At 42.0% G+C, this 20,173-nt stretch overlaps 1 protein-coding gene across 1 annotated transcript; it reads left to right on the top strand.

The window, feature by feature from the left end:
• The first annotated feature begins 216 nt into the window (after window positions 1–216).
• Window positions 217–20,110, top strand: LOC132583601 (fibronectin-like). The gene is made up of 10 exons (XM_060255222.1): window positions 217–324; window positions 2,022–2,168; window positions 2,650–2,814; window positions 4,552–4,713; window positions 6,417–6,563; window positions 6,866–7,056; window positions 14,883–15,024; window positions 17,223–17,369; window positions 17,672–17,836; window positions 19,923–20,110. Exons 1-10 carry the CDS (start codon window positions 258–260, stop codon window positions 20,108–20,110), a joined length of 1,521 nt encoding a protein of 506 aa, XP_060111205.1. The 5' UTR covers window positions 217–257.
• Window positions 20,111–20,173: the final 63 nt, after the last annotated feature.

Genomic DNA, 20,173 nt, shown 5'->3' with positions numbered 1-20,173 from the left:
TTGGTAAAGAAAAAGAGAAGTTTGAAAAGGGAAGTTTGGGTTATATGTTATTCTGCTCAAGTTATTCTGTTCATAATGTTATGGCTTGAAGAAGTAGGTAGTGACCCAATATTTATTCAGGCTCAATATTTATTCTGGTGAAAACACCAGACAGTTGGCAATGTGGAAGGGGGGAGGGAGTGGCCTTGTGAAGCTTATAAAGACAGTAAGTCAGTCAGTAATGTGTATTCCTCATACCTGAGTCCTCTGGAGCAGAGATGGCCTCCATCATGGGGTACCTCATGTACGGCTTGCTTCTTTTACCTTTGCTTACTGCAAATGAAGGTAGGAAATGTTCTCTCTGTTATTTCTGGTTTGTTTTCTTCCCTTGGTTCTCTAAATTGTTGACCGTAATTGGTATGGGCTTTGATTTGTGATTCTTTTGGAAATGCAAATGGACAGTTGTAAGAAGATATGATAGAGATGTGTTCAATCAATAGTATGATGATACCATGTAGAGAACATTATTTAGACCCACTCAGATATCTAAGATTTGGTGGAGTCAATATATAAGTAAGTATAGGAAGCAAAAGCTAGAGGGGACCTTTCCAGGAAACATTTATTATTCATATATTTAGTATTTTTTTAAAATCCTGCCCTATTTCTGAGCAGCAGTCATCAGTTCCCCATCTTCTGTGTTATCCTCACAACAACTTTGTGAGGTAGACGAGGCTGAGAGTATGTGACAGGACCAGCAGGCATCCATGGCAGAGTGCAGTTTTCAACTTAGCTCTCCCACATCCTAGTCCATCTCTCAAACCACATTCGTTTATACCTGGGTGACAACTCTAGGTATAAATCTCTAGGGAGAGCCAGTTTGGTGTAGTGGTTAAGTGTGCAAACTCTTATCTGGGAGAACGAGGTTTGATTCCCCACTCCTTCACTTGCAGCTACTGGAATGGCCTTGGGTCAGCCATTGCTCTTGCAGAGTTGTCCTTGAAAGTGCAGCTTCTATGAGATCTCTCTCAACCTCACCTACCTCACAGGTCTGTTGTGAGGGAAGAAGATAAAGGAGACTGTAAGCTGCTCTGAGACTCTGATTCAGAGAGAAAGGTGGGGTATAAATCTATGGTCGTCTTCTAGGTCTCACAAGAACTCACACAGAGTTGCAGTCTACCAGTTGAGAGTCACTGAATGAAAGCATATGTATGACCTTTCATAATGCCATAGTTTAATGCAGACACATAAAAACATAAAGTACTTGGGTTTCCAGCCTCCAGATGGAATCCAACTAATTCAAATTAATCTCCAGATGACAGTTTCTATTAAGAAGATGGCATCTGCTGAGAGTAGATTCTATAGCAGGGGTGGTCAAACTTGCTTAATGAAAGAGCCACATGGAATAGACACCAGATGTTTAAGAGCTGCAAGCCATGAATGTCAGATCTTTGAGAGCTGCAAGGAAGATAGGAAGGCAAAAAGATGGGGGGAGAGGGGAGGAAGAGGTAGAAAGAAAGCCACTTTAACTTTAAACACATTGTCCAACTTGCCAGTTGGCTTGTTTTGAAAAAGTGATTTAAAGAGACAAATGCCTTCTCAAAGCCGGCTGATGGGTAGTGAGAGCCACATAATATGTATGAAAGAGCCACATGTGGCTCCTGAGCTAAAGTTTGGCCACCCCTGTTCTATAGCATCACATCACAACTGAACTGCTTCCCGTCCCTAGGTTCACCTGGAGGTTAGTGACCCTAGCTAATAGAGTTCATACTCTGTAATCATAGTTATGTATTTGCTTCATTCATAACCCACCTGCCTCCCAAAGCACCTTACATCATTCTCCTTTCCTTCATTTTTTCCTTGTAACAACCTTGTGATGTAGGTTAAGCTGAGAGTGTGTCACAGCTCAAGGTCGCCCAGAAAACTTCCATGGCAGGGTGTGGATCTGAACCTTAGTGTCCCAAATCCCAATCCAACATTCTAACTCCCAGATCATGCTACATGGGTCTTGTTTTTATAACCTTTATCTTCTGTTGCCATTACAGTCCCCCCTCCCTGCATCTTCCCATTTATTTACAACCGCAAGTCCTATTCCTCTTGCACTGGTGACGGAAGTGGGAACAAGAAGCTGTGGTGTGCCACAACTGGGAACTATGACACAAATCACCAATGGAAGTATTGCACCCTTACTGGTGAGTTTCATGTGTGTAAATTACTGGTGTACTATGTCACATGAGCTAAAGATGAGTGACAGCTTTCTGGAAACAAACAGATCCCTGCTGCTGGATGTATAAATCTGTGGAAGACCCTTTTTTTGTGGGGGGGGGGGGGAGAGGAGAATGCAGAAGCTCATCCAAAGTGGCCTCTCCTTGACTAAGGATAGAATGGTAAATAGTTCAGTCCTGTGCAGGTTTATTTTGATGTACAATGAGACCTGTTGCCTGCTACATGTCCTTAGGATTACTCCTATTTGGCAGGATGGAGGTTTAAGAGCCTCCCTTTCTTCCTGCTGATTCCTCCCATATATCCTCTCTACCCTCACATGGCATCATAAGGCACAGATTGTCTTGTAATGCATAGGTCTGCTTTGAACATGCTTGAAACATAACCTCATCCCTCCAGTGGATCTGGTATGTCTCTGTACACATAATCTCTAAATCTGTCTTTCTTTAGAGTACGGAGGTAATACAGCTGGACAGGCCTGCACCTTCCCTTTTGCTTATAAGAGTCGGACATTCTACTCGTGCACCAATGAAGATATACAGATCGGAAAGTTCTGGTGTGCCACAACAGGGAGCTATGATAAGGACAAGAAATGGAGCTATTGTGCTGATACAAGTAGGAAAATTGTGGTGACTCAGTAGATGGATGTGTGTGCTGGCCAGGCAAGGCTGTTGGGGCAATCTATGTAGATATATGGAAGATCTGAGGTTGGTCTGGTCCTTGAGCAGGTGTAAAGAGAAATGGGGAGGGCGGACTGTGCAGGGACATAGAACATGGCATGGCTCAGCAGTGGAGAAGACATGCCTACTTCCTGGGGCATCTCAAGGATCTCATGTAGGCAGGGGTCATTTTGTAGAAAAATAGGTGGTGGAGCTCATCCAGGGATTGTTATGCAGCTGCACCCCGTATTCAATGGACAAGGGAGATAGGTGACGAGGAGGAGGAGGGGGAACCCTGAGAAAGGTTCAGGAGCTATGCTCCTGTGAGCTCCTGCTGAATTCAGGACCTGCATGAAGGACATCTTAACAGCAAGGTTAATGCTAAGCCAGAGGGACCGATGCCATGAGTTCAAAGAAAATGGTTTAGTAATAGCTAATATATGCCAACATAACACTGTCCCAATGTTTAGTATGGGTTACTGCTAACTATCAGCCTACCATGGCTACCAGTGTTTTGGGCAAACCCACTCTATACCATTATGGTTAACTTCATTTCTCCTAGCCTGTTAAGCCTCATCTCCCTGTCCCCACATCACTCACACAGCAGATCTTGGTTGATGATGTTCAACATGAAAGAGACCTTTTCCTCAACTTCTCACAGCCACTCAAATCAACTACTTGGAAATGGCCTTTCATCCTGAGATGCCTCAGGGTGGATGCCAGTTAGCTCTTCTAACACATTTGCAACTCACACTATTCCAGGCATACCTGCAAACCTGCTGTGGCATCTCCCTTCTCAGGGAGACTCATCTGTTTCCCTCTATTGTTCTGCCGGAGGGTGAAGACTTTTTAAATTTTCTTTGATGTATGTCAGTAACTCAATAATACAAATAAACGAGTCCAAATTCAGGCCTAATTTATTTATATAACATGGGGCCTCCCAGCAGGGAACCTGTGGGCACCATGGTACCTGTTGATACCTTTCCTGATACCTGCCAAGTTTTTTCAGAAAGTTGGTGGGGTCAGAGTTTTTGACTGGCTGTGCAGGCTTAAAAAACACAACACAAGGATCTTCATTGAATGATGGAAGGCAAGCTGGGTGCATGCAAGAACATACTTGTAAACATATGTATAAACAATACATCCATGCTAAAAGACAGCCTGTTAAACAAAGCTTCATTCTGAAATTTTGAAGAGGTACTGTTAGAGTTATACCAGAATTCACTTCCTCGCACTTTGTGGTTAGCTCCAGCTCTAGTGGCAGTCATTTTGTGGTTGTGCCCACCACCCTCTGTCAAAACTCCAAATGTGCTCACAATCACAAAAAGGTTGGATGCGCTTGGTTTAAAGCCTTTAATGATCAGAGAGAACATAGGTCTTCTCAGGGCTTACTTTCTATCAGGAGCTCCTTTGCATATTAGACCACAGACCCCTGATGTAGCCAATTCTGCAAGAGCTTACAGTAAGCCCTGTAAGCTCTTGGAGGATTGGCTACATTAGAGGGATGTGGCCTAATATGCAAAGGAGCTCCTGCTAGAAAATGAGCCCTGGGTCTTCTGAATGTGGGATGATAGTGAAAGGATCAGTGAAGCACTTTTGTCATAAAAGATGTCCATTGGTAATGGATCTCTCACATGTAAACTCAATTAACACAGAAAGCATCATTACGTCTACCCTTTCTCCCTTTTCCCAGGAGTGCAGGCAAACCAAATTGGACCATGTGTCTTCCCTTTTACATACAAAGGCAAGCTCTACTCCTCTTGTACAACAGCTGGGGCATCTACTGGAAAGCTCTGGTGCTCTCTCACCAGCAACTATGATATAGACCCCAAGTGGACATATTGCGATCCCTCAGGTAAGGGGAAGCCCGAGGAATAGTCATAAACATTTTGTGTGAGGCTTAGGTATTCTTTTGGAAGAAACTTTACAGATGGAAAAAAATAAGAGTAGGAAAGGATTAGAAACATTTTGATTATTTGACTACCACATTCCAAATCACGGGCATATTTTAGGGTAGGAATGAATGGAAATGAAAATAAAATAAATAATTTGTTGTTGGCAACTTGGCATGTGTATATTTTCTACACTAGCAGAGTCAAATTGAACTTTAAACTTCACCCAATATAATTAATAAAGAACCAGCAATAATTTTGAACCATACCTTTAACTTAACTCCAAGGATTTATTCACTGGGTGAAGTACCAGCTAGAAGTTAAAGGCAACAAGGCAGGGCAAGCAGCAACACACCGTAAGGTGGAGCTGCTGCCAAGGACTAAGACTTCTGACAGAACCTACAGATGCTGATTCCTCACCAACTCAGTTGCTGGTGCTCCATCGCCCATGCTCCCAGATGCATTCTCCGCCAATTGCCACCAGGGAAAGAGCTCCAGGTGACTTTGAGTATGGTGGTGGTGGGGAAGGCTATTGAGCAGCTTAGGAGGACACACAGGAAGCTGGGAAGCATGAAGGTGGGTGGGAGGAAAGAGGGGTATGAGCAAGGGGTGTGGTGGTGGCCAGAGGAGAAGACGGGGCTCTTGGAACTCTCTCTCTTCCCTCCCCTCCAAACCTGGAACTGATCCTGCACCAGGGAATCTTGATGGAGAGATTAAATATTGCAGCAAGAATGCTCTAGCTCTGTAGCAGAAGCAGCAATCTACTCTGTTACTTAGGCAATCCTTTAGATAATAAAAGCCTTACCATGGTGGCAAATCTGAGGATTTTCATTGGTTGGATGTGGGCTATGCAGGATTAGCTGCATTCTGTCTCTGCAATTGGCTGATTCTGCTCTCCCCCATCCACCGCCAGCCTCATAAGGTAAGAATCCCACCAGATGGCCACTGACATCTGAGGGAGACAGTTATCTGGTGACAGGTTCTCCTGGAGGCTTACTGATCACTACTGCCTCTCCTCGGGGCTCATTGGAGGAACTCTGGGACACTCCATCTCTCCCCCCCCCCCCAAAAAAAAAATAATGCTGCTGCTGTGAAGCAAACAGTAAATTGTGAGAGACATGTTCATGACCCAAACAGTAGCAGTTACTTCTCTTCAACTGACACAAAAGGAATATGCATTCACAGCAGGGAGGGGCCAGTTCAACAGCAGTAGATAAACAGACTGACACCTTACAATGTATCAAGCCCCCTTTCCACCTGCAAATACTCTTCACATTTTCTTTTCAAATTAGACTACATTGAACTCATATTTTAGAAATTATTGGTAGTTAAATGAAGTTCATGAAACATGTTAAAATAATCACACAGATTTAGGAGATGGGATGATTTCTATTATATTAGTTTAGTGAGGTGAGGGCTGGCTTATATATATATGATATATTTATACTGCACTGATCTCAGTGTACTATTAGTCCGTGTACTATTATGTGTAGCGTGCTTAACCCACAAACTTCAATGTTTGATATGCATTATGCAAAAGAGACTGATGTGTTTAAAAATAAATAAATTAAAAAACTTCACCCAGTGCTCATCATGCCACAATGTTTTCATTACTCTCTTCTATTATTACCTCTCTTTATTCCCCGGCTCTGTGCTTCCTCCTCAGAACCCCGCCCTTGCCACTTGCCCTTCATTTTCAAGGGGAAATCCTACTCTGCATGCACCAAGGAGGGAGCTGGTGATGGACAGCTGTGGTGTGCCACCACAGCAAACTATGACACTGACAGTAAATGGAAGCCATGTTCTCAGCAAGGTAAGAAAGGTGGTAGCAATGAGTCTGTGTTCTATTCAACCTGACATCCATAGCTTAAAAAGAAAGACTGAGTTGTTGACAAAAATCTAGCTATCACCAGCAAAAGGTCAGTCTCTATGAATTTTCAAATTTGATAAGTCAAACTAAAACTACATTGGGAGCTTAAATCAAGGCAACATGAACACCACCTTCATGAATACCACCTGGTTTGTCCAGATGGTGAGCTTTCAAACTACATCTCCATTATGACAAACTTCCACTAAACCCAGCCTCTCTGTATTCTGATTTCCCCATCACTGTAGAATATGAAGGGAACTCTAACGGACAGACCTGTGTCTTTCCCTTCATCTACAAGAACCGGACATTCTACACCTGCACCAGTGAAGATTCTAAGGATGGGAGGTTCTGGTGTGCCACCACTGGAAGTTATGACAAGGACGAGAAGTGGAGTTACTGTGCGGACACAAGTAAGTTCACTGGGGACTGTCCAGAGATCGCGGCTCTCCCTTGGCCTTGACCTCCAGCCGCCCGCCCGGGAAATTGGTGGGCAAAAATAACTGGCTGGGCAATGCCTTGATCAGCACTATTTCTGGCTCCAACAACACCCAAGGAGCGAGCAGAGCCCCCAAGGGGAACACCTGCCACATCATGGGAGAGACGGACGTCCGTCCACCCCTTGTGAGTCATCAAACATGTCCCAATAAAGATGAAGGGAGGCTGTTGGGAGGGGGAGGGGCTGTTGGGGACAGCAATTTAAATGGAGGAAATTGGGTACACCAATTGTACAAAAATTGTGCATTTTATGGTTGGTCTGCTCCTTGAGCAGGTATAAAGAGAAATGGGGAGGGCGGACTGTACAGGGACATAGAACATGGCATGGCTCAGCAGTGGTGAAGACATGCCTACTTCCTGGGGCATCTGAAGGATCTCATGTAGGCAGGGGTCATTTTGTAGAAAAATAGGTGGTGGAGCTCATCCAGGGATTGTTATGCAGCTGCACCCCGTATTCAATGGACAAAGTAGATAGGTGACGAGGAGGAGGAGGAGGAACCCTGAGAAAGGTTCAGGAGCTGTGCTCCTGTGAGCTCCTGCTGAATTCAAGACCTGCATGTAGGACATCTTAAGAGCAAGGTTAATGCTAAGCCAGAGGGACCGATGCCATGAGTTCAAAGAAAATGGTTTAGTAATAGCTAATATATGCCATCATAACACTGTCCCAATGTTTAGTATGGGTTACTGCTAACTATCAGCCTACCATGGCTACCAGTGTTTTGGGCAAACCCACTCTATACCATTATGGTTAACTTCATTTTTCCTAGCCTGTTAAGCCTCATCTCCCTGTCCCCTTATCACTCACACAGCAGATCTTGGTTGATGTTGTTCAACATGAAAGAGACCTTTTCCTCAACTTCTCACAGCCACTCAAATCAACTACTTGGAAATGGCCTTTCATCCTGAGATGCCTCAGGGTGGATGCCAGTTAGCTCTTCTAACACATTTGCAACTCACACTATTCCAGGCATACCTGCAAACCTGCTGTGGCATCTCCCTTCTCAGGCAGACTCATCTGTTTCCCTCTATTGTTCTCCCGGAGGGTGAAGACTTTTTAAATTTTCTTTGATGTATGTCAGTAACTCAATAATACAAATAAACGAGTCCAAATTGGACTTCCGGTCTGGCTGGAAGACAGGCTGCAGCTCCCTAGGTAAGGGAGATTTTATTTTCACAGTTCAGGGTATTACAGACCTCTGAGAGGGGGTCTATGCCCATTAATCCTAGTTAAGGGTTAATCCAAGATGACATTTCTTTCCTTTTAAGCTGTTGATATTGATCTGGAAGAGTGGGGGAACTCTCTCCTTCAGATTTTGATATCCGGCGTTTGGATTTGTCAGCCATTCTCTGCTGTGATAATATAGTCATAAATTTGACTTAAGCCGGTCGAAAACCAGACACTCAATGACGGACGGACTTTAACTGACTTTAACTGCATGATAACGAGCCGGGGGCGTGAAGAATCTTTGCAAGGTACATTAATCTATTTTTATCTTCACTCTGAAAGACTTTGGGAGACTTGGAAACTATTTTAACTTGGAGTGGATTATAAACAGATGAAATAAAAAGCTACTGAATAAGAAATATTATTTTGTCAAGTTGGAACTCTGAAACTCTGAGAGTAAACAGCTGTAACAGAATTTAAAAACAAGAGGGGGAGTTCCCGGATGACGCACTAGTGAGCTCTGCTGAATATCCACTCTCACAAACTGTTGAATTTAAACAAACTGAACTGAATGAAGGCATAATTGGATAAAAACCCAGTCTGTGAAAAACAGAGGCAGTAAAAACAATAGCCTTGAAAGATAACTGAAGAAAGGATATATTGTTTTGGAATTTGGGGTTGCGGTTTCTTCATGAGCTTCGGAGGCTGCGAGATTTGGATGTGAGATCAGAGCAAGCTGTAGCAGGAAGTAAAAAGGATTGGCCAATAAAATAGAGTCTGTAAGGATTATAAAAGTGGTGACATCTGACCTTTGAACTAGGAAGGAATTGAGATCAAGAAAGACCTCTCTGGACTTGAGCTTTACCATAGAGAAAGAACGATTGCCATTTTAAAAGGGGGAAAAACTGCCAAATTTGTGAAAAATCAATATTTTTGCCTAGGAAAGTGGGAGGAAGACGAAATTAGTCTCATTTAAAAGAACTCATCTTAAGCTATTGGACTGGGTGCTGCATCCTAATTGGTGTTTTTTTTCAGGGTTTGGTGACTTTGTACATGTCAGAAGGAAGAGCAACTAGGGCAAGAACCCATTCATTAGACAAGATGCAGTCTCAATTTGATGCTCTGGAGGCAAAAATGTTAAAAGCTATGGAAAAATTGCAAGTGGCAATAAAAAAAGACATTAAAAAAGAAATTGGAGATTTTAAAAAAGATATAGAGGGTTTCAAGGAAGAGATACAAAATAGAGTTGAGAAGGTGGAGGTGAAAGTGGATGTGCAGGCCTCCTCCTTGTTAAAACTGCAAGAGAAGGTTATAATACATGACTGTAAGATGATGGAAACACAAGTTCGCCTGAGAGGGGTACCGGAAATGGAAGAGGCAGACTTAATGGGATACATGGTGAACAACATCACTGAATACTTAGGTGAAGACCCTGACGAATTCAAGAGGATGCTGGATGGTGCCTATAGAGTCAACTCTGCATATGCAAAGAATAAAGGTTTGCCAAGAGACATTGTTATAAGACTAAGATCAAAAGAGATGGCAGAGAAGATTGTGAGTAAAGGCTACCAGAAAGCATGGGCTATAGAAGGGAGTAAAGTCAAAATAATGAAAGAGTTACCAAGACAAGTGATCAGTGACAGGAAGAAATACAAGAAGTTAACCGATCAGCTACGCGCAGAGGGTACAAGATATAGATGGATAATACCGGAAGGTCTTGGATTTGAACAACAGGGAAGAAGGATCACAATAAGAAGCGAACAAGAGATGCATAGCTTTTTTGAAGAAAATAAAGAATCAAAATCATAATGGAGTACAAATTACTATCTTGGAATATAAATGGACTAAACTCACCACAGAAAAGAAGGAGAACCTTTCATTGGATTAAAAAACAAAAATGCAATATAATTTGTTTACAGGAAGTTCATATACAACGCAAAGACAGTAAATTTTTGTGGAACAAAAATTTGGGGTTGGAATTTTTTTCACTAGCAGAACAAAAGAAAAGAGGGGTAGTCTTCTACATCAAAGAACAACTTGAGCCAAAATTAATCTTTAAAGATAATGATGGAAGATACATCGCTGTTGAGGTGATGATAGAGGCGAAAAAAACGCTATTACTAGGATTATATGCACCCAATGGAGCAAAAGATAATTTTTTTAAAGATATAAATCGACAATTGGATGAAAAGACATATGATCAGATTTTGATGATGGGCGATTTTAATGGGACAATACAAAATAAACTTGATAGATCAAGCCAAAAGAAGAATGAAAAAGAAGGGAAGCTACCCAAATCTTTCTTTGAATTGGTTAAACAAGAAAATTTAGAAGACATATGGAGAAAATTTAACCCTGAAGTAAAAGACTATACATTTTTTTCAGCGAGACATAGTTCTTTTTCGAGAATAGATATGATATGGGGTTCCCAAAATTTGGGCCTCATAACAAAAAAAATTGAGATTCTACCCAAGGTTTGGGCGGATCACAACCCAATATGTTGGTCTACAAAACTGCGAAAGAAAACAAGAAGATGGAGAATTAATGAGGATTTACTACAAGATAAAGACATTGTATCATTTTTAGGAAAGGAGACTGCAGCGTTCTTCCAAATAAATGAAACGGATGACATTGAATTTCAAACAGTATGGGACACTTATAAAGCAGTATTGAGGGGACTATTAATTATATTGAACAATAAAGATAAAAGAGCAAAGGAAGAAAAGTTGGCAACATTGCAAAAGGAAATAAATAATAAAGAAAAAGATGTGAAAAAAAGACCAGGGAAAAAGAAATTAATAAAAGAAATTACGATATTACAATCCCAAGTTAAGCATTTGCCGAACAAAGAGTTAGAATGGAATTTAAAAAATTTGAAACAGAAATCGTTTGAAAGTGCGAATAAACCTGGTAAATATTTAGCCTGGCAATTGAAAAAAAAGAAAGAAAATAAGACTATAAATAAAATCATAGCAAATGGGAAAGAAATAGTGGATCAAGAAGGAATTAAAAGAGAATTTTTTAAATACTATGCAAATTTATTTAAAGGTGTAAATATAAGCAAAGAAAAAATGGAAGAGTATCTACGGAATATCCAGGTGGCGCCTTTGACGGAATATATGAAAAAGAAATTAAATGACCCAATAGAGAAAATTGAAGTAGAAGCAGCAATAAAAGCAATGAAAGAGGGTAAAGCCCCTGGGCCAGATGGATTCACATCAAAATTTTATAAAACTCTTAACGGATGAAATAACACCCAAACTGTTGAAACTGTTAAATACAATAAGAGAAGAAGGGAAGATCCCAAGGACATGGAGGGAAGCTGCAATTTCTTTGATTCCTAAGGAAGATAAAGACATCACAAATGTAAAGAATTATAGACCAATTTCATTGTTGAACAACGACTATAAGATTTACTCAAGAATCTTAGCAGAGCGATTGAAACAATATTTGATCAATTTTATAAATAAAGACCAAGCCGGATTTCTTCCTAAAAGACAAATAAAAGACAATGTGAGAGCTGTCATTAATGTTGTGGAATACTATGAGAAGCATCCAGAAAAGGAAGCGGCCTTATTTTTTGTTGACGCAGAGAAAGCCTTTGACAACTTGAACTGGGACTTTATGTTTGCGGTAATGGAAAAAATCAATTTAGGGGAACAATTTATAAAAATGACAAGAGCAATATATACAGATCAATATGCAAAATTGTGTATAAATGCAGATCTTACTAAAGAACTGAAAGTGAGTAAAGGAACAAGGCAAGGATGTCCGTTATCACCACTGTTGTTTATAATGACCTTGGAAATATTGCTACAACAAATTCAAAAAGATGAAGAAATAGAAGGTTTAAAAATTAGAAGATTCTCTTATAAATACAAAGCTTTTGCAGACGATATAGTGTTTATATTGGAGAATCCGATTCAAGTGTCACCATTGTTGTTAGCCAAGATAAAAGAGTATGGAGAACTAGCAGGATTGTATATAAACAAAGAGAAATCAAAATTCTTATGTAAAAATATGCAACCAAATAAAATAAAAGAACTACAAGAGGTGACGGGTTGTGAAGTCACAACCAAAGTTAAATACCTTGGAATAGAGATAACAATGAAGAATATTGATTTATTCAAAAATAATTATGAAAAACTGTGGTGCAAAATGGACAAAGATTTGATGAAATGGAATAGGCTTAATTTGTCCTTATTGGGTAGGATAGCTGCAATCAAAATGAATATTTTGCCAAGAATAATGTATTTATTTCAAACCATCCCGATTGTAAAAGATGCAAAACAATTTAACAAATGGCAAAGGAAAATCTCCGACTTTATATGGGCCGGAAAGAAACCAAGAATAAAGATGAAGATCTTAACAGATGCTAAAGAGAGAGGAGGTTTTCAACTTCCTGATCTAAGATTGTATCATGATGCAGTTTGTTTGACATGGATTAAAGATTGGATAATGCTGTTAGATAAAAAACCTTTATGGTTAGAAGCTCACGGAAATAAATTCGGCTGGCACGCGTATATGTATTATGGGAAGAATAAAATGGATGGTTTTTTCTCTCACCACTATGTTAGAAACACTTTACTAAGTACTTGGATAAAATATAAGAAATATGGGGACGAGAGAAAACCGCTGTGGATAGTGCCAGCAGAAGTAATAAAAATAACAGCTGAATCCGACGATAAAAGAGAAATGTCATACAACCAACTGCTCAAGATTCGAGGAGATAAAATTGAATTAAAATCTTCGGAAGAGCTAGACAATAAATATGATTGGTTTCAAATGCAACAAATTAAAAGCTTGTTGGAAAATGATATAAAATCGGAAGGAATTAGACGAGAACAAACAGAATTGGAAAGGGTCCTGCTTGGTGATAATGAAAAATTGATATCAAAAGTATATAAGTTATTATTGAAATGGTCTACAGAAGAAGAAGTAGTAAAATCTCAAATGGTCAAATGGGCAGTCAATGTGAATAGAGAAATACAAATGGATGCATGGGAATACCTTTGGATGAAATCAATGAAGATATCAACTTGTCAGAGCATAAAAGAAAATTGTTTTAAGATGATGTACAGGTGGTATATGACCCCGAAAAAATTGGCTAAGATGAGCAAGAAAATGTTGGATAGATGTTGGAAGTGTAAAAAACATGAAGGTTCTTTCTTCCATATGTGGTGGACATGTGAAAAAGCGAAAGAGTATTGGAAGATGATACAACAAGAAATCTCCAAAATATTGGGTTACGACTTTAAGAAAATTGCAGAGACATTTTTGCTTGGATTACAATTGGAAAAATATCCAAAGGAAGATAGGACTCTAATTTGGTACCTGCTATCAGCTGCTAGGACATTGTATGCGCAACTTTGGAAGCAAGAAAAAATACCGGATAAATGGGATTGGACTATGAAAGTTCTATCGTGGAGTGAAATGGATAAATTAACTAGAACATTAAGAGACTATGATTTGGAGATATTTAAAAAAGAGTGGAGGAAGTTTAAAGAATACATAGAGAAAGAGTCGAATGTAAGAAGACATTGGACAATTTTTTAGTAATATTGGGGGGGGGGAAAAAACGAAGAAGCAAGAAGGGGGGGAAAATATATATATAATTTTGATTAGTCAGATGTATCTTTAGTTTTGAATTAGAATCTATAACCTCGGGGAAGTCTATATTGGAGGGAGGGGGGATTGAAAAGTCATATGGGTTAGTATTGAAGCAACGAAGGGAAATTAAGTTCTGTAACCATATGCTATCAATAAATTGGTAAAACACATAAACGAGTCCAAATTCAGGCCTAATTTATTTATATAACATGGGGCCTCCCAGCAGGGAACCTGTGGGCACCATGGTACCTGTTGATACCTTTCCTGATACCTGCCAAGTTTTTTCAGAAAGTTGGTGGGGTCAGAGTTTTTGACTGGCTGTGCAGGCTTAAAAAACACAACACAAGGATCTTCATTGAATGATGGAAGGCAAGCTGGGTGCATGCAAGAACATACTTGTAAACATATGTATAAACAATACATCCATGCTAAAAGACAGCCTGTTAAACAAAGCTTCATTCTGAAATTTTGAAGAGGTACTGTTAGAGTTATACCAGAATTCACTTCCTCGCACTTTGTGGTTAGCTCCAGCTCTAGTGGCAGTCATTTTGTGGTTGTGCCCACCACCCTCTGTCAAAACTCCAAATGTGCTCACAATCACAAAAAGGTTGGATGCGCTTGGTTTAAAGCCTTTAATGATCAGAGAGAACATAGGTCTTCTCAGGGCTTACTTTCTATCAGGAGCTCCTTTGCATATTAGACCACAGACCCCTGATGTAGCCAATTCTGCAAGAGCTTACAGTAAGCCCTGTAAGCTCTTGGAGGATTGGCTACATTAGAGGGATGTGGCCTAATATGCAAAGGAGCTCCTGCTAGAAAATGAGCCCTGGGTCTTCTGAATGTGGGATGATAGTGAAAGGATCAGTGAAGCACTTTTGTCATAAAAGATGTCCATTGGTAATGGATCTCTCACATGTAAACTCAATTAACACAGAAAGCATCATTACGTCTACCCTTTCTCCCTTTTCCCAGGAGTGCAGGCAAACCAAATTGGACCATGTGTCTTCCCTTTTACATACAAAGGCAAGCTCTACTCCTCTTGTACAACAGCTGGGGCATCTACTGGAAAGCTCTGGTGCTCTCTCACCAGCAACTATGATATAGACCCCAAGTGGACATATTGCGATCCCTCAGGTAAGGGGAAGCCCGAGGAATAGTCATAAACATTTTGTGTGAGGCTTAGGTATTCTTTTGGAAGAAACTTTACAGATGGAAAAAAATAAGAGTAGGAAAGGATTAGAAACATTTTGATTATTTGACTACCACATTCCAAATCACGGGCATATTTTAGGGTAGGAATGAATGGAAATGAAAATAAAATAAATAATTTGTTGTTGGCAACTTGGCATATGTATATTTTCTACACTAGCAGAGTCAAATTGAACTTTAATCTTCACTCAATATAATTAATAAAGAACCAGCAATAATTTTGAACCATACCTTTAACTTAACTCCAAGGATTTATTCACTGGGTGAAGTACCAGCTAGAAGTTGAAGGCAACAAGGCAGGGCAAGCATCAACACACCCTAAGGCGGAGCTGCTGCCAAGGACTAAGACTTCTGACAGAACCCACAGATGCTGATTCCTCACCAACTCAGTTGCTTGTCCTCCATCGCCCATGCTCCCAGATGCATTCTCTGCCAATTGCCACCAGGGAAAGAGCTCCTGGTGACTTTGAGTATGGTGGTGGTGGGGAAGGCTATTGAGCAGCTTAGGAGGACACACAGGAAGCTGGGAAGCATGAAGGTGGGTGGGAGGAAAGAGGGGTATGAGCAAGGGGTGTGGTGGTGGCCAGAAGAGAAGACGGGGCTCTTGGAACTCTCTCTCTTCCCTCCCCTCCAAACCTGGAACTGATCCTGCAACAGGGAATCTTGATGGAGCGATTAAATATTGCAGCAAGAATGCTCTAGCTCTGTAGCAGAAGCAGCAATCTACTCTGTTACTTAGGCAGTCCTTTAGATAATAAAAGCCTTACCATGGTGGCAAATCTGAGGATTTTCATTGGTTGGATGTGGGCTATGCAGGATTAGCTGCATTCTGTCTCTGCGATTGGCTGATTCTGCTCTCCCCCACCCACTGTCAGCCTCATAAGGTAAGAATCCCACCAGATGGCCACTGGCATCTGAGGGAGACAGTTATCTGGTGACAGGTTCTCCTGGAGGCTTACTGATCACTACTGCCTCTCCTCGGGGCTCATTGGAGGAACTCTGGGACACTCCGTCTCCCCCCTCAAAAAAAATAATAATGCTGCTGTGAAGCAAACAGTAAATTGTGAGAGACATGTTCATGACCCAAACAGTAGCAGTTACTTCTCTTCAACTGACACAAAAGGAATATGCATTCACAGCAGGGAGGGGCCAGTTCAACAGCAGTAGATAAACAGACTGACACCTTACAATGTATCAAGCCCCCTTTCCACCTGCAAATACTCTTCACATTTTGTTTTCAAATAGGGGAGGACTGCGAAGCATCCCCCTTTTGGGGAATTTGGGGTCTGGCATGAACAACTTGGGGTTTGAAGACGCAGGTTTGGAGATTGCAGACTGTCCAGGAGGCTCGGCTAGAGGGTGCCTTTCTGGCGAGACGTGCGTCTGGGTTTGGGGCCCTCTGGTGCGTGCCTCCCTGCTGGGCCTGCCTGGAGGGAGCTGAGTCGCTCAGCTCTGGCTTGGGGGCTGGGTCTCTTGCCCGTTAATGGCAGGGGAGCGGTCGTGGTGACCCCTAGCCCTGGCCAGGCCGCTGGTGGGGTACCCTTGCTGTTTATGCTGTTAGTTAATAAAGTGGCCCAATTTTATTCCAATGCATTGTGTCTGACTCTTTATTCCGACCTTGGGGGGCAATATTCATTCACAGCAGGGAGGGGCCAGTTCAACAGCAGTAGATAAACAGACTGACACCTTACAATGTATCAAGCCCCCTTTCCACCTGCAAATACTCTTCACATTTTCTTTTCAAATTAGACTACATTGAACTCATATTTTAGAAATTATTGGTAGTTAAATGAAGTTCATGAAACATGTTAAAATAATCACACAGATTTAGGAGATGGGCTGATTTCTATTATATTAGTTTAGTGAGGTGAGGGCTGGCTTATATATATATATATATTTATACTGCACTGATCTCAGTGTACTATTAGTCCGTGTACTATTATGTGTAGTGTGCTTAACCCACCAACTTCAATGTTTGATATGCATCATGCAAAAGAGACTGATGTGTTTAAAAATAAATAAATTAAAAAAAGTTCACCCAGTGCTCATCATGCCACAATGTTTTCATTACTCTCTTCTATTATTACCTCTCTTTATTCCCCTGCTCTGTGCTTCCTCCTCAGAACCCCGCCCTTGCCACTTGCCCTTCATTTTCAAGGGGAAATCCTACTCTGCATGCACCAAGGAGGGAGCTGGTGATGGACAGCTGTGGTGTGCCACCACAGCAAACTATGACACTGACAGTAAATGGAAGCCATGTTCTCAGCAAGGTAAGAAAGGTGGTAGCAATGAGTCTGTGTTCTATTCAACCTGGCATCCATAGCTTAAAAAGAAAGACTGAGTTGTTGACAAAAATCTAGCTATCACCAGCAAAAGGTCAGTCTCTATGAATTTTCAAATTTGATAAGTCAAACTAAAACTACATTGGGAGCTTAAATCAAGGCAACATGAACACCACCTTCATGAACACCACCTGGTCTGTCCAGATGGAGGGCTTTCAAACTACATCTCCATTATGACAAACTTCCACTAAACCCAGCCTCTCTGTATTCTGATTTCCCCATCACTGTAGAATATGAAGGGAACTCTAACGGACAGACCTGTGTCTTTCCCTTCATCTACAAGAACCGGACATTCTACACCTGCACCAGTGAAGATTCTAAGGATGGGAGGTTCTGGTGTGCCACCACTGGAAGTTATGACAAGGACAAGAAGTGGAGTTACTGTGCGGACACAAGTAAGTTCACTGGGGACTGTCCAGAGATCGCGGCTCTCCCTTGGCCTTGACCTCCAGCCTCCCGTCCAGAAAATTGTTGGGCAAAAATAACTGGCTGGACAATGCCTTGATTGGCACTATTTCTGGCTCCAACAACACCCAAGGAGCGAGCAGAGCCCCCAAGGGGAACACCTGCCACATCATGGGAGAGACGGACGTCGGTCCACCCCTTGTGAGTCACCAAACATGTCCCAATAAAGATGAAGGGAGGCTGTTGGGAGGGGGAGGGGCTGTTGGGGACAGCAATTTAAATGGAGGAAATTGGGTACACCAGGGAGGAAGAGTTCAGGGCTGTAGTTGTAGAAGTTACCCAGAAAGAGAGAGCAGCAAGAGCAAGGATTGCAAGAGGACTCCAGGTGCAGTCAACCTCCTCTCCAACCCAGTCTGAGGTGTGCCTTCCTCCCGCAAAGAGTGTCCTGGAACTGCCTCCTGACCCCTCCCAAGCTCCACAGCCGGGGGGGAGGGAGGTCCTGACAGGGGCTGCTAACAAGCTGCTGTGCTCAGTTAAGGGGCCATAGGTCAGTTCATTTCAGTTGGTCAATTTGTGTCTCATTGAGGTAACCAAATTGGCTAACAACAACAACAAAATATAACCATAAAATGCACAATTTTTGTCATGGTAAGGGCCAATATTGGAAAAAAGTTTTTTTAGAGTAATAAAAGTTTTAAGCCTGCTCTGGAAGGCTTGAGGAGACAGTGCTAAGCTCTATTCACTAAACCCAGTGCCATGGTTATGTCAGTACACTAACTATTGTAGATGGAAACTGAGAAGAAGGGCTGTATCCAGGGCTGGCCCTCCCACTAGGCAAACTAGGTGGTTGCCTAGGGCACCAAGAGGTGGGGGCGGCAAACTGGGCTCTCGCCCCCCCTCTGGTGCCCCAGGCAAGCATTTAGCTTGCCTCCCTTCCCCCTCCTCACTGCTGCCGCCACTAGCCCCCTCTTTGTCTCTTAACAAAACATGCAGGCATGAGCTGCTCACCGGCTAAGCTTACTTTTAGCCGGTGAGCAGGGGGAAAGGAGTGAGCGGAGCGCTGGAGGGGGGGGGAGCCGGGTGGGACACCGCACTGGGAGGTGGGGAGGGGGCGTGGAGCTGTGGGGGGGAGGTGTGGGGGGTGCTTGGGGGGGGGGGTGCCAAGCAGCAAATCTGCTTAGGGCACCCCAGGGTGTCGGGCCAGCCCTGGCTGTACCTTGGAACAAAGCAAGTGTACCCAAAGCGCAACTTATGTATCCTGTAGAGCAGAGCAGAGGTTCCCAAACTTTTTGGTATGGTGATGTCCAAATTTATGTGGTATGGTGACCCACAGTGTGCACAAATCAATAAAACTGCCAATGCCTGGGACCCAATATTACAGGCTTCACAAACCACTTTTGGGTTGGAACCCACAGTTTGGGAAACACTGGACTAGGGTATTCCATAGAGGCCATACCTGACAAATGACAATGAAGTCCACTCTCAGTGTCATTCTGTCCCATATCTGTCCTCCTTGGGGAAGTCCCCAAACAACTTGACAAAGAAGCACCCAGTCCCCAAGTTGTGATCTTGACCACTAATGTCCTACAGTGCGATTCTAAGCAGAGGTTCATCCTTGAAAATCTCTTGAAGTCAATGGGCTTCAAAAGGAGCAGCTCTGCATAAGATTGCACTATAAAACTGTAATCAAAAGCTGAGTAATCAAAGGTACAGTAATCAAACAGTAATCAAAGGTGCTTAAGGTGATAAAATACATAAGAATAATAATTATTGATAGTAAGGAATTAATGATAGTCACAGGAGATGAAAGAATTGACCATGAAAGCTGCCCACTAAATGTAACAAGCTCATAGTGTCCAATTTTATGGTTATCCCTGATGCTTTAAAGGAGAGAAGGGGAACAGAGAATATAGCTTTGCAGCATACCTTCTAATAGGGTCAGACTACCCCACAGTCCCCCAATCTTTTTGAGTCTGCAGATGCCTTTGGGATTTTGTCACAGGAGGTGGAGCCAGCTTAGGGTTGCCAGGTCTGACTCAGGAAATATCTGGTACTAACAGAATTTCTGTATTTCAGGACAACATGAAAATAATATGGGGCCCTGTGTCTTCCCTTTTATTTACAAGGGCAAGACCTATCCCTCATGCACAACAGCTGGGGAATCAACTGGGAAGCTCTGGTGCTCTCTTACCAGTAACTACGACACGCATCCCAAATGGACATACTGCAATCCCTCAGCTAAAAAAACAACAACAAGAGGATAGGACAGTTTAGTGGATGTCTAATTAGTTGGAATGATAATCTGTTCTGTGGTACTACAGTAGATT

This window comes from Heteronotia binoei, chromosome 15 (assembly GCF_032191835.1).
Source record: "Heteronotia binoei isolate CCM8104 ecotype False Entrance Well chromosome 15, APGP_CSIRO_Hbin_v1, whole genome shotgun sequence".
Classification (NCBI taxonomy): Eukaryota; Metazoa; Chordata; class Lepidosauria; order Squamata; family Gekkonidae; genus Heteronotia; species Heteronotia binoei.
The sequence above is the reverse complement of the archived record's forward strand: the minus strand, read 5'-3'. Positions and strand labels throughout refer to the sequence as shown.